The 13,725-nt window shown below is 41.2% G+C and overlaps 1 protein-coding gene and 1 pseudogene across 2 annotated transcripts; both read right to left on the bottom strand.

Annotated features, from left to right (window-relative positions):
- Nucleotides 1-873: 873 nt before the first annotated feature.
- On the bottom strand, nt 874-6,155 carry LOC100216671 (La-related protein 6A). The gene is made up of 11 exons (NM_001143080.1): nt 5,701-6,155; nt 5,473-5,554; nt 3,955-4,049; nt 3,757-3,828; nt 3,588-3,667; nt 3,410-3,494; nt 2,850-2,897; nt 2,503-2,754; nt 2,119-2,209; nt 1,154-1,326; nt 874-1,069 (listed from the first exon to the last, which is right to left on the bottom strand). The coding sequence occupies exons 1-10, from the start codon at nt 6,079-6,081 to the stop codon at nt 1,199-1,201; spliced, it is 1,314 nt and encodes a 437-aa protein (NP_001136552.1). The 5' UTR covers nt 6,082-6,155; the 3' UTR covers nt 874-1,069; nt 1,154-1,198.
- A 1,552-nt stretch (nt 6,156-7,707) lies between these two features.
- Nucleotides 7,708-11,525, bottom strand: LOC100193734 (ATPase ASNA1 pseudogene; annotated as a pseudogene). Its single transcript, NR_159676.1, has 7 exons — nt 10,856-11,525; nt 10,464-10,548; nt 9,421-9,544; nt 8,637-8,772; nt 8,348-8,386; nt 8,121-8,234; nt 7,708-8,039 (listed from the first exon to the last, which is right to left on the bottom strand). The product of NR_159676.1 is annotated as an ATPase ASNA1 pseudogene (transcript).
- Between the last annotated feature and the right edge of the window lie 2,200 nt (nt 11,526-13,725).

Genomic DNA, 13,725 nt, shown 5'->3' with positions numbered 1-13,725 from the left:
AAAATTTTTTTCCATAGAATTAGAAGAAGTTACTTTTTTCAGCGTCCTTCCTCTTTGTTTATTTCAGAGAATCACTTCACAGAATTAGTAGAGAATTATTTCTCTCTACAAAACTGTACGGTAGATAACCAGGTTTGGAACGTCTGCCAAATAGAGCCATAATAGTTGCCGACAACCGCAGCAGTGCAGGCTTGCAGCGCCGACGGCCATGCACGCAGGTGTAGGAGGTTACGTAGCTGCTGGCTGGTCCGGGTCCGACTGTCAGCGTTGCTGCGGGTGCCTCACGCTAGGGTGATGCAATCGTGGTTGAAACGATCAGACGTGGACGTTCTTTTAGTTTTACCACCATGCGTGCCCGATCAAGATACGACATGGTATTAAACCATGACCGAGACGATAAATTATGCCGACTATGTCCATGTTGTGCAGTTATTGTGGTCCATGCAGTTACTGTGCTTGACGTTGATCTCAGTGCGCCGGTGACCCCAGCTTAACGACGTAGGATCTCATTCCTGAGAGGAAAAAACGTAGGATTCTCATTCCTATCCTATGTAACAGCCCATCTTCATCAAACTCCCTATCTCACCTCATATTAAAAACCCCAAACCCCACTCTGTAGTCTACGCAGGACAAAACATAGGAAACTTCTGTGTTTTTCATAACTCTGTTTTGCATATGTATTCCTACATTTATTTTCTATTCAATGTGTTTTTCAATCCCAATCATGCGTTATAAGGAGAGCCTACAGAGTACAGATCCATAGGGATGAGGGGCCAAACGCCTCGCAGAACAGGGGGGCTCGTGGTAGACCCGGATGGTGCAGGGTCACGGGCTCACGGCCCCAGCCCCCGGCTGCTGAAATTGCAAACAGGGCTGCAATGCTGCATGCAGCATGATACGAGTATATGACACAATGCAAGTCAGGAAACATGCAAAGGTTCTACTGTGTTCCATACGAGTGAACTCGGAACTACCCCCAGACAATTGTGTTTCTGTACAAGTCATTCCCAGATTCCCTTTTGTGTTCCATTTCTTGCAGAGAGAAAGCCATTCCAAGATTCCCTTTCTTCTGTGTCCCATTCCATGCAAAGAACGGCTTCGATGATCTTAAGTTTCAAAAAAAAAAAAGCAAAGGTTTTCTGTTAGATTTTACCCAGCTTCTTTGGATAAGGTTCTTAACAGGCCTTTTTTGGTAGCTCTACTCTTCAGCCTTCTCAGACTTCTGTAGTGGAAGAGATCTACCACGTCCCAGTGTGAAGCCCCTTGTTCCATCTGGCATCCTCGGTCCAGAAATAGGCTTGTTTAATGACTCGGAACCACAACTGCCTGATATGCAAATAATAAGAAAACAAATTATATCAATCCCACACTAGCAGAAATACAAAACATATATGTGACGAATTGGTTTCGGAAAAGTTAAGGATGGGTATGAATTATTGAAATTTCAAGCAGCTAGCTGTTTTACATGTTTGTCAAAATCACAGGAGAATAAAAGATCTGTGCAGATGGCAGGAAGTGTTCTTAGGATAACCATGCTTAAAATTCATCTACAAGACATTGTAAAAAAATAACATATCAAATTCCAGGTACTCTGGACAAAAAACAGAACAAGCTGTAGTTTCGACAAATAATAACGGCAACATAAACCATTTCACTGCACTGCAGAAAGAATACGAGAATTAACTAAGGATCAAGTCTTCATGGTATAGATAACGATGCAAGTGGGGTACCCCATGGTGTTTCTTTGGGTCAGTTAACTAATTACGGTTAAAGGTCATTCTAGTTCATTTCCTCCTCACCCAAATTACATAAAGTGTCATTATAGTTCATGTGAGCAAGTTTGAGTCAACCCAATAACCAAAAATAATTAGAACTTGCATACCTAGGCATAGTAGATATAAGGCTATCTCCAGCAATTTACTCATATACCCATACCTATATTCAAACTCCACTCTACGAACATTGCAGTGCAAAACAGTGTTTCGGATAACCATATGGGTAAACTGCTGGACACAGTCTAAAAATAAACTTCATGACATGTAAAAGAAAATACCATTGTTGTATCGCTACGAAGAAAAATCGTGTTCATGAATTCAGTACATTTAATTGTATGAATACCTTGTTTGTTTGCATTTTGCTGCATCTGACCTTGACCTTTGTACCATCCTTTTCGTCCTCTAGCATTTGGCTTCTGATCTTGGTGCTCAGTCTAGATGTATAACCAACAGGCTATAAGCAAAAATACATATAGTGCAATTTTGGGGTGCAAATAGTCATAATCTGTCTATTAGAAAAAATTCTGCTAGGAAATAATGCAAATCGGCTATTCAGTCTCAAGCTCCTAGGAAATAATGCAAATCGACTATTCAGTCTCAAGCTCCCAGCATATGAATAGTTCAAGAAGAAAGGTCCAAACTATCAGCAAAAAAGTGAAAACAGCAAGTGATGCACACTAAACACAGTAACAGACAAAGGCAGTTAGAAGTATGAAAAAAATTATACCTCAGTGATAAAAACAGGTTTCAAATTATCTCTGTCCTTGGTAATCCCCACTGCATCAGCACCGGAGATCTTTTCCAAGGTTTTAAGCTGGTCTTCTTTTGAATGTTGATTCTGATCAATCATTTTGGAAACTGCATCTTGATTTTCTTTAGAAGGTTTTTTATACTTTCCTGGTCCCATTACACTTTGTTTAGACAGAAGCCTGACTTTCATCCCAGTTCTCCAGTTGCTCTCATCACTTAGGGCAGTAACCTAATATGGCCAGAACAGATAATCGAATAAGAAGTTGATTATTCTAGGCATACAAACCAAATCTATTATTATTAGATAGGAGATGAGAAACTCACAGCCTTCTCAGCAGCCTCCACTGCTTCATATTCAACAAGTACATGAGCCTGTGAAAATCTGCTTCATTAACTTGATTGACAAATAATATAACTAACACAATCTAATGCTCCATTTGGATGTCAATATTGGAGATGATGGAATTGAATTGGGTTGAAAACCAAATCAGGCATGGTATTGAAATGAGATGTAATTCCAATTCTATTGTTTGGATATCACTGAATTGGAGTTTGGAATTGTGTGAATTCCACACAATACCGAGGGGTGAGGCTTTGTATTGGGAGAGGGTTTCTAGTTATAGTCCAATTCCAGGGAATTTGAGCCTCTTTTCAAATCTCAATTCCAAGTGCAACCAAACAATAGAATTTAGGAAAACTGATTCTAATTCTCAATTATGTGCTCCAATATCTACATCCAAACGGAGTATAACAGTGTTTTCCCCTGAAATCTAGACATAAATATGTTACTGTTTGTTGTACTTAGGAGCAGGAAACACAATTAAAAGAGTTTCCAATTAAAATGTCAGCAATAATGGAAATACTACATAATGTTGAGATCATACCTTAAAACTTAAATTGAAGTCAGGCTTCTTAGCAGTTGAAAATTCTTTCACTGATTCTGGATCATTAATTGTTATGTTCACAACTCTGAGATATGAAAAGGTACATTACAGTATCAGAATATATTATAAAACGAGTCAATAGGAAGCACATACAACTACGAATGAACAGAAAACATACTTGCCCACTGTTGCGAATTTTTCCTGAATACTCTCCATTGAGAAATCTGGAGGTAGATTTTCGACCAAAACAGTGCTTTTCTGCAAATACAATGTATTCTCTTTAAGTTGTTGCAATTCAGATACCCTAGGTATAATGCAGTCCAATAAGGATGGAATCAGTTATTTACCTTTGAATCTTTCAATTCTTTGTGTGGCAATGGATGTAACCTCCTGACCCGTTTCCCATTTGAACTTACAACCTAAAATAGAAGGTGCAGACAATTATGTCCCAAAATTTAAAACCTGACATGGCAATCGAGTGTGCATTACTAACAGACGGTAAGTAATTCAAAGTGTCCGCACAGATTGAAATTGCAAAATACTACCAGCTTTGATGATGTCCTGAGTGCAGCTTCAATTACTGAGAGGTCTTGAACGAGTTTCTTCATTCTCCTAAATGATGCGATGATCTCAATAGGAACTATTATTAAAAACAACCATTAGAAGAGCGCTCGCACAAATCCAGTGGTAGAAAATATCGATGTATATTCATTCAATATATAACATAGAGCACTAAAATAATAAACAGTGATTAACTCAAGTAGTCTTGTTCTTTAGCTAATGCTTCTGATTTTAATAAGCAGCCAAAAGCCACAAATGTGCAATGGAAGAGAACCAACATGTGATTTTTTTAACGAAATACAGCTTACATGCACCAATATCTAATGCAGAAACACACACAATAAAAGCATAAGCTATAAAAAAAGAGAAAGGTATTAACATGAAACTTGAACTGAAACCAAAAAAATACTATTATAAATACCAACAAAAACATCAGTTCTGTGCAAACTATTCACTTGAGTCCTCACCAGGACACGTAAGTTAGGCCTCATTTAGAATTTCAGCTTTAGATAATAGAATAAGACATTTTTTAGTTCAGACTGCATTATGACCTTGTGTAAAATTTGAGTCTCGGCTAAAAAAACTAAGAACAGGAACACCAAATACATTGTCCCTGACACCACTATAATAATCATAAAATTCACATCCTACATGTGATCACAGATAAATTATAGAAATTCTTCTGGAGAATATAAAACATTCTTTATATGTGAGACACACATGCCACGCACCTCAAATGTAGTAAACATTCAGTTTGATCAAATATGATGGGGGTAAGGGACAACTCAGATGAGTAAGGTACATATCATTTCCTGGCGATGTCAAAAAGGCAAAGCTACCATGGCAGAAAACCAGGCAACATTTGCTACAGGATCAGATTTGCATATCCTCATGGTCCCACAACCAAGATAGTATGTCTCAGTAACACATATGAAAAAGTATCAAAGGGCTACAAATACTTAGCAAGCACTATGTCTATGCGATGGCTCATCAGAAGGTTCCAGTCCATAATGTTCTTAGTGGAATGGAGTGAATCAGAAAATCAATAAATTTGGTATTCACAGAGATCTAGACAAGCTTCTCAGCACAACTTAAAGAAAGCTGCACCAGGAGTACCAATGCAAAGGCCTCGTCATAAGTACCTGTCACATTTCATCATTTTCATCTCCATTTCACATGTACGAGTGCTGGGGAAAATTAAATCACTGGTGTTTTAAAAATAGGGAAAAACACTACAAGAGAAGAAGAGTTGCACATTGATCAATGCTGAAGAACAGAATATATCAATCCAAGCATCTTAGCAGAAAATAATTGTGATGTAGAACAAAATAAAGCACAACCTGAACACTAAACAGTTACCAAAAGAATTTCAGACAATACGTTACAACTACAGCCTGGTAGTGACACCCTACACAGCTAAGTAACTAGAATATCTGAGGTAGTCAGCACCGCATTATCAGTGTTTACGCTAAAATTTACAACCTCAGGCGACAGATACTTACCAAAGCCCTTATTGTTCTTCTTCACATAATTCAGCAGGAACTCGTCCGTAGGAAGGTTCTCATCGCTGAAATAGTACTCCACCTGCAAGTTAAAAGTGTTTCATGTTTCAGAAGGCAAGTATATCAGATTAAGCACTTTACGTGTAGAAATTTAGGAGTCAACATATTGAGCAGAACCAGCTCATATGGGAAGAGAAGTTGCAGAGGGGATGTCCACAGAGAGCGTACCTGCTTGACGATGCGATTGCGGAGCTCGTCGGTGAGCACGACGCCATCACTGCCAGCCTCGGGGCACTCCGAGGCGGCGTCGTTGATGATGTCGGTTGCGACGGGTAGGATGTCGTCCTCCATCACCTCGCCCTTGACGATATCGGGCGCGACGAGTAGGGCGTCATCCACCACCTCGCCCGTGGGCTGCAGCTCGTCGGATACGGTCAGAGGATCCCGCGTGACGTTGTAGAGAGGTGGAACCTGGCCGTCCATACCGGAGGGCGGAGCGGCGGCCGGAGCGTCCTCCACCTCGACAGGACGCCGCGGATGGAGCTCGTCGCCAACTGCAAGGGGCTCGAGCACGACGGCGTCGAGAAGCGGCGGAGCCTGGCCGTCCATTCCGGTGAGGGAGATCAGGGGAGCCGAGGCGCCGCCGCCGTTCGTAGTCCGACTGGCGGCTTCGGGCGGAGGTGTGCGGCCGCGGGCTCGAGAAGGTTCCGGTGGCGGTCTGAGCTTACATATACCCACCGGGCAGGGCAGGACGGCCCAACATCGCAGCCTCTGCAGAGAATCTCAATCCAGAACGAGGGGCGAGGGTTTTCTTGCAGCTTAGCGGCCCACTGGGCTGTGCACTTGTTGTCAGTTGGTTTTAGTAGCTAAGTAGCATCTTGGCCTCCCTGGGCTGTTGCTCTGTAACAACTAACAACCAGCGAGCACGCGCTTCATGATAGTTCTGAAATCTACTAGTGTCTAACGCGCGCCATGCGCGCGCTATTTTTTTAACATTTTGACATTCTTATCAAAATGTATGTAAAAAAGAAGGAACGGTATATCCGATGACGAAGTTGTACATCATCAAAAATATATATGTTGTAATGGTTCCTTATTTCTAGGAAGCATGTAGCACGATGTAAAGGCTATCTATATATATTCATGCATTGTATTTAGTTACAAAATGCTAATATATGTGGTCTCGATGGCACATCTAATAAGGTCATCATTTAAAATCAATATAAGCAATAATACTACAATTATTTTTTTTATATATGAACAGAGCAATTTACCCGTGCATAAGAAAGCATAAATATGTATTTTTTCCTAACTTTTGAACAGTTCTAATAATTCCTTTTGGCAAAACATGTGATTCAAACTATCACTGTTTGCCCGATTCCAAAAATGTAAGTACTTAGATATATAAGTCAAGCTAAAATACATAGCATTGTTGCTCCTTAGTTACTAGAAAAACAATTTGCCAAGTTGAACCTCACTTGTAGTCTTTCACGACACTTAAGATCATGTTTGAATAACTGTTTGATGTCTTTCAACCCTTTAAATCTACATTTAAAACATTCACATGGAAACTTTTGATGATGAGTACTTTAAGGGGGCATGATATTAGAACTCATATGAATGACAAGCATCGGACAACCATTAATTCCAAAAAACAAAAGGACCAAACATACCTTGTAAATGTTAAACCAAACGTCCGCTTGGCTGTATATATTACTCTTAGTGCAGATAGAATATAGGACTATGCAAAACTGCGACTCTCAAGTCTAGCAACCGCGAAGAAATATCAATGGTTGGACCAATTCAAACACATTGACCATATAAGATTATATCCTCATCTGCTACACCATATTTTCCCTTGCGGCAGTTATATGCTACCTCAATTTCTGCATATGCATTTCTGCATATGCATTACACTCAGTGGGATGTTCAATGGAAGAATAAACTTTCCACTAAGATATGGTTAGAGAGAAGATTATAGTTTCTACATAAGGTATTTGTTAAGCAACCAAAATATAAGAACAAAAGATACCTTCCCTGTAGATCTTCCATGAGTAGAATAACCATACCTGCAACACACATATAAGTCTGTTTGAAATCACTAAATCAATTTCAGGGAGAAGACTGTTCCTAACTTTAACCACATTTGGGTAAGGAACTAGCCGTCCCTGCATAATGCAATCCACGTAGAAAGACCCACTAACCATGTCGCAAAATGCAAGGCGCCACCTCATCAGCATTGTAAAATCTAAGATACATCCACAAAATATATTATCTTGCCTCTTTGTCACACCTACAAAGTCTGTGCATTTCCTATCTGGTGCATAACTAATAATCTATGTAGCCCGCCATTTTTTCGTGTGAAAGAAATTAATCTCACAAGAAACACAAGGATTTGATGTCACCTACCACCAAAGACAATCCAAGACTTTCATTTCCCAGCCGGGAAGCACTGCTTATCATGATAACACAAAAGTGGCAAAAGTTGCAGCATAGCATTTCCTTACATCAACTGCAAACAGAAAGGCAAATCCAACGACGCATACAACTTTGCCATCATTCATGTCCTATAAACAACAAAAGCAAGACGGTCAACAAAGATACTAAAGAGACAATTTTTTGACAAGGTGACAGAGGCTTTCGGATACCTGTTCAAATACATCAACCAGTGATCGAGATGATTATATCAAAGCAATAGGTGTTGGTTTACCATGGTTCGCAAACTTCACAGCAAAACATGTCACCAAATCCTCCACTTGCATCTGCCAAAATGGAATTGTGTCTTTCTATAGAATATTTCAGCAAGAGCATATTCGGTGTTTCCCTTTCTACTTCAGAGGATCATCTCATGTTTTGAGTAACCAAATATACGAACCAGGAGTATCGATGGCAGCAAGATTGTTGGGCTCAAAATCTAGCAGTAAAAAGGAAATCAACAAATTGCAGGTTAGTTATAGCATTGTTAGTCAACTCAAATATATGCACCAATTTCATTTACTATGGACGCCTGAAAAGTTATGACAGAAAAGAAGCACTATTTTGTAACTGGGGATAGTTGCAAGCAGTCCAGGGTTAACCGATTGCAGAGAATAAACAATGCATGTCCAAATACAGTATGTAGTTTATATAATACTAAGAAAGAAAGAAAGACAAAATACATGTACCACTTGTGAATCCCTATATGCTCTTAATGAATTTCTGCTCCACCGTCAGGAACTGTTAGTTGGTGGAGAGGGAGAGCTCGACGTGACAATGGCAACCACCATGTGACGTTGCTATTGTTGGGCCCGTGTGGCCGCGCTGCAAGTAGAATCAAACAAAGCAAGCTTGTAATTGTGCAACCAAACATTTTTCTCTTTAATAAATTATGGTGATAGAATATGACTTTGTAACAAAACAACCATATGCAGATTAGAATGCTACTTATTAGTACCATAAATAAGGATTCCAAAACACTAGGAGGGAAAATGTACAGTGTGCCATATATGATTAAGAAATATGGACAAATGTACCATCACAAAGACATCTTCTTTAGTAATAAGTTCATGGGAATATTGGTACTGCAAGAATCACTTACAATGTGTCTGTTGTTTCCTCGTCGACACTATCTTGGCAAAAAACTGTACCTAGTGTTTTTTCTTCTTTTATTCAGACATTTAGCCTAATATTTGGAAACATGATATGGCTTCTTTCAAGGGTCTAACGTGTGATGTTGTCATGGTTACACATAAATATTAGTTCATACAAATCTTCAGAGGTTGCTAATTGTAGGTGTGCTTATACAGTTCTTAAACATTTTTTTATTCTAAAAAATAATTTATGACAAAACTGATTATTATCTTGTTTGATTTTGTTCTTTGCACTGCTAGAATTTAAATGCCATTTATGAGTTATTTGAAACATAAAACTGATTTATCTGAATGCCAGCCTTTGGTCAGACATTTTTACCTCTGGACCAAATCTTTTGTTTTGGAGACTTTATTTCATGCATGAGACAGTGCTCCCTCTCTCCACCCCTTAGTACTCCGCTACCGCTCAGATAGCTTCGCCGCAGCCGCTGTCAGCCGGTACTCTGCAAAGTTTTTTTAGGTTTGTGAAGATCAACTCCATCTATGATCACCCCTCCCGAACATGCATCATTGTAAGTGCCTAGTCTGTGCCGGTTAGCGCTAAGCCTCCAGAGTTTGGTAACATTAAAGTTTAAGTTAACAGATTAAGGCAGGCTGCATCATTCATGCAAGGTAGCAATCCGACTTTGCGGTCGCAATTTATAGAATCTATCTGATTTTCTAGAAGCAAGGTAGCAATAAGATTTTAGTTGCTTCTAAATTCCTTTTGTCTGCCACCGCTAACAACCGTGCATCAACGGTTCAGCACCAGGCACCAGCCATGTGTAATGTGTTCAACAATGTCAGTTACAATTTATTGTTGTACTTGGTTGCGCCCCCCGCACGCATAGAAAACCGACTCTAACATTGCCTCAAAATTATGAAACTGATTGTGAATCATACAAATCTAACATCAACTAAAAAACATGAAACTGGTTGTGAATTATACAATTGAAAGTAACAATGCATTTAACGACCAGAATATGAAAGGCTTACCCAAACACTGAAGACTCAATCTGCAAATGTAAATAGGTGATAAATTTTTCACTACAATGGATTTTGTAAGAGTATATATTATAACTTCAAGAGTAATTATTGTAGAAGGTATGCCTCTCTCAATAAAAAAATAAAACATGTATCTTGTTTTTCATGTTCTTTGGCTAATTGTAGCGATTCACTCATGTTCTATTGAACACCATGTAGATGTCCATGTATGTAAATACGTATTTGGAATGAATGTACACAAATTAATTCAGAACAGTAATGAGTAAAGGTACGTAAAATGACAGACAACAGCGTAGATAAAGTACTATTAAATAGGGCTAAAGAAATGACACTTATTGGGAAAAATATAACATGAAGGCTGACAGATGCAATACTTACATGTTTTTCATTCATTTCTAATACACTTGAAGAAAGGTTTGCCACCATTATCCTAGGACTTCAAGGTTAAAGCTCAATCACCCGACTGCCACAATCTAGGCAGGTGCACACATGTGAGATTTAAGGAAATTTAGAACACACTCAACCAAATGGAAGTACCGAGGATTTGGTGCAGGGGTAAAATAATTATGACTACTAAATAACTACTAAATTTTATTTTGTAGGGAAGATCACGTTTGAGAATGGTGTATTAGCGAAAACCATTCTCACATGACGACATTTGGATGAAGTCCAGTTTCTATAATGACATAATTCTAAATTTCTCATTTCTTTGTGTTTTGAATTATGATTTTTGGATTAAAATGTCTGCTAAAATTTTTTAGACGACATGCCTGATCATGACCATTAGTATGATGTTTGAGGAGGGGTGGGGTTACTGGCACACACAGGAGGCGGATAGTGACGTTGTGGGAAGGCAGCTGCTACTTCATCGATGGTCGCACATCGTGCCAAGATGACCCCACATGCACCTGCACCAAAAAGAACTCGGAAGGATAGAAGGCTGAAGAAGAATAATCACGACTGGGAGTTATTCATCATTCCTTACAGAACTCGCAGACGTCGCGACGTTGTTTGAGAGGGGGGAAGGGGCGCTGTTGGTGGCGGACATCGCGACACCATTTGAGCGGGGGTGGGGGTGCTGGAGAAGGTGGATGGATCTCGCGGTGTTGTGCATCTCGACGGGAAGAAGTGATGGAGGGGGTTTAGCCCACGAGGACGTCGCGACGTTGTTAAGAGGGGGGCGCTGCTGGCAGCTGACATCGCGGCGTGTAGCTGTCGCGGTGCGGCTTGAGCGGAGGAGGGGAGGAGGCGGTGTGGGCGACTGCATCGGCGGGATGAGTGAAGTGACTTCAACGGCGTGAAGCACCGTGGCGCAGGGGCGACAGGGAGGGAGAGGCGACGATTTGGGCGAGCACAGGGAGAGGCGGCGAGGGCATTTCACCCAAGCGTGGTAGCGAGGGAGGACACGAGGAGAGGAATTTGGGGAGGAGGAAGCCACTGGAAGACTCCGGTAGTATGGAGATTCAGGAAAAAAATATTTATGTGGAGGCGGCTGACGGCAGGATGGCTCGCGTCCAGTAGATCTAGATCATACGGCTGATATCAAATGAGGTGACGTGGATACCTTAATCAACGTCGTTTCCAACCGGCTTTGTAATATAGGAAATACCGTCGGATAGAAAACTCTAGTCGGCTGAAGGAATACACCCGCCTAATACTAAAAACAAGGAGGCAGACTAGCGTTTGTCTGGTGAGATGGACTAATAAGAACACACATGAATGTTTTGAGTGGTTCGGACCGTCATAGCGTAACAAATTACCCCACTTGTGATTTGTCTTGTTGAGAGCTTGAGAAAGCCTGGTGCCCCAGGCCGAGCACCATCCCAACTAGTCACTCTCGGGTTTTTTCAGACGCGCTCCGCTATAATTTATTGGACTGTCCGGTGAGCCAACATAGCAACAGTAACCTGTGCCCAACGGTCGACTATAAAAGGTGAACAGTGCAAGTCAGAAGTCAGAGCAGAAAGCCAGAACACACCAGGCACCGGACTATTCGGTACAGCTACAGGACAAAGGGTTTTAATGTCCGACCGCTCCAAACCCCAACGGTGTGCTCCCAAACGTTATCCGCATTGATTGAGCAACTCTAAGCAAGAAGAACTATCTTTCGAACTCTGATTTAATTCTAACGCTAACCCCGACCTTAATGCACGTTTAAAGTTTGTAAATTTCCGGTTTCGCCTATTCACTCCTCCTCTAGGCGACTTTCAGCATCGCAATCCCAAGCCACCATGATATTACTTGCTTCTCTCTACAGTGAAGAATACAGTAAGGTGAACAACTTGGAGAGCACCAAGAACATATGGGATACTCTCAAGACGGCGCATGAAAGTGACAATATCACAAAAATGGAGCTCCTAGAAGGGAGCTCGAGAGATTCACCATGCTCAAGGGAGAAGGAACACAAGACACGTACAACTAGACCTACTCAAACGTTGGATCGAGTCGGGTTGGCCTGTGTCTCCCGTATGGACACGTCGGGTCGGGTTTTTTCGGGTTGGGTCGTATTGGTCGGGTCGGGTCGTCCATGATTAGGTCTATGTACAGTCGACTCAAAGCATTGGTGAATCAAGCCTGCAACCATGGGAGCAAGAAGTGGACGAACTATGAAGTTGTCAAGTTCATGCTAAGGTCCTTTTCTTTTCGTAATGCTACACTTGTACCTTTAATTCATAAAAATCTTAGGTATAATAAGATGTCTCATGAGGAGTTGCTTGGTAAGTTCCTAAGCCATGAGATAATGGTGAGGGACTCCAAGTACATTGAAGATTTGGCGCAAGGAAACGTCTCCTCCACCGAATCACAAGTCGTTGCCTTCAAAGCAACAAATGAGAAGAAGGGGATCCCAAGAAAGGAATAAACCATCGACGTTTTCATCCTTGATGATGAAGAAATGACTCTAATCATCAAGAGCTTCTAGGAAATCCTAAGGAACTGGATGGACAAGGACTACAAGCCCCGCAACAAGAGGACATGTTTCAAATATGGTAAAACTGGTTATTTTATTGCAAATTGTTCATATAATAATGATGATAAGGAAGATGACAAGAAAGGAAGAAGAAGAAATTATTTAAGAAGAAGGGGAACCCATATTGGTAAGGAGTGGGATTCGGATGCAAGCTCCTCCGACTCTAACAATGAAGGCATCGTCACCCTCGTCATCAACAAGTCCTCCCTCTTTCCCAAAGTAGGCCATAAGTGCCTGATGGCTAAGGGGAACAAAATGAAGGTATACACATATCCCAATAACCACAATCCCAAACCTTAATTTAGGGAAAACAAAAAAAACAACCCTCCAACACATTCTTATCAACGCTCTGTATCGTTCCGCATGCGGAAAAACATCCTCTCACGTGTAAATCTTCGCAGCAACTTTCCCCTCCCAATCCACAGCCCGAGCCCAGCAAAGACGACGCCTCAGTGGCCTAGGTGCACGGGGCCCACGCATGGATGCCAAGTTATTGGCTACCATGGCGCGACTCGATGACATGTTCCACCACCATGGCGCGGCTCCCGCTGGCCTCGTGCGCCTAGTCATGCTGGACAAGGTTCCCGCTAACCGCAAGGAGAGGCGGTTGGTGGGTGGCACGGTGTTCCACAATGCACCATCGTGGCGCACCCAGAGTTCGAGAAAAGCACT

Source organism: Zea mays, chromosome 3 (assembly GCF_902167145.1).
Source record: "Zea mays cultivar B73 chromosome 3, Zm-B73-REFERENCE-NAM-5.0, whole genome shotgun sequence".
Taxonomy (NCBI): Eukaryota; Viridiplantae; Streptophyta; class Magnoliopsida; order Poales; family Poaceae; genus Zea; species Zea mays.
The sequence above is the reverse complement of the archived record's forward strand: the minus strand, read 5'-3'. Positions and strand labels throughout refer to the sequence as shown.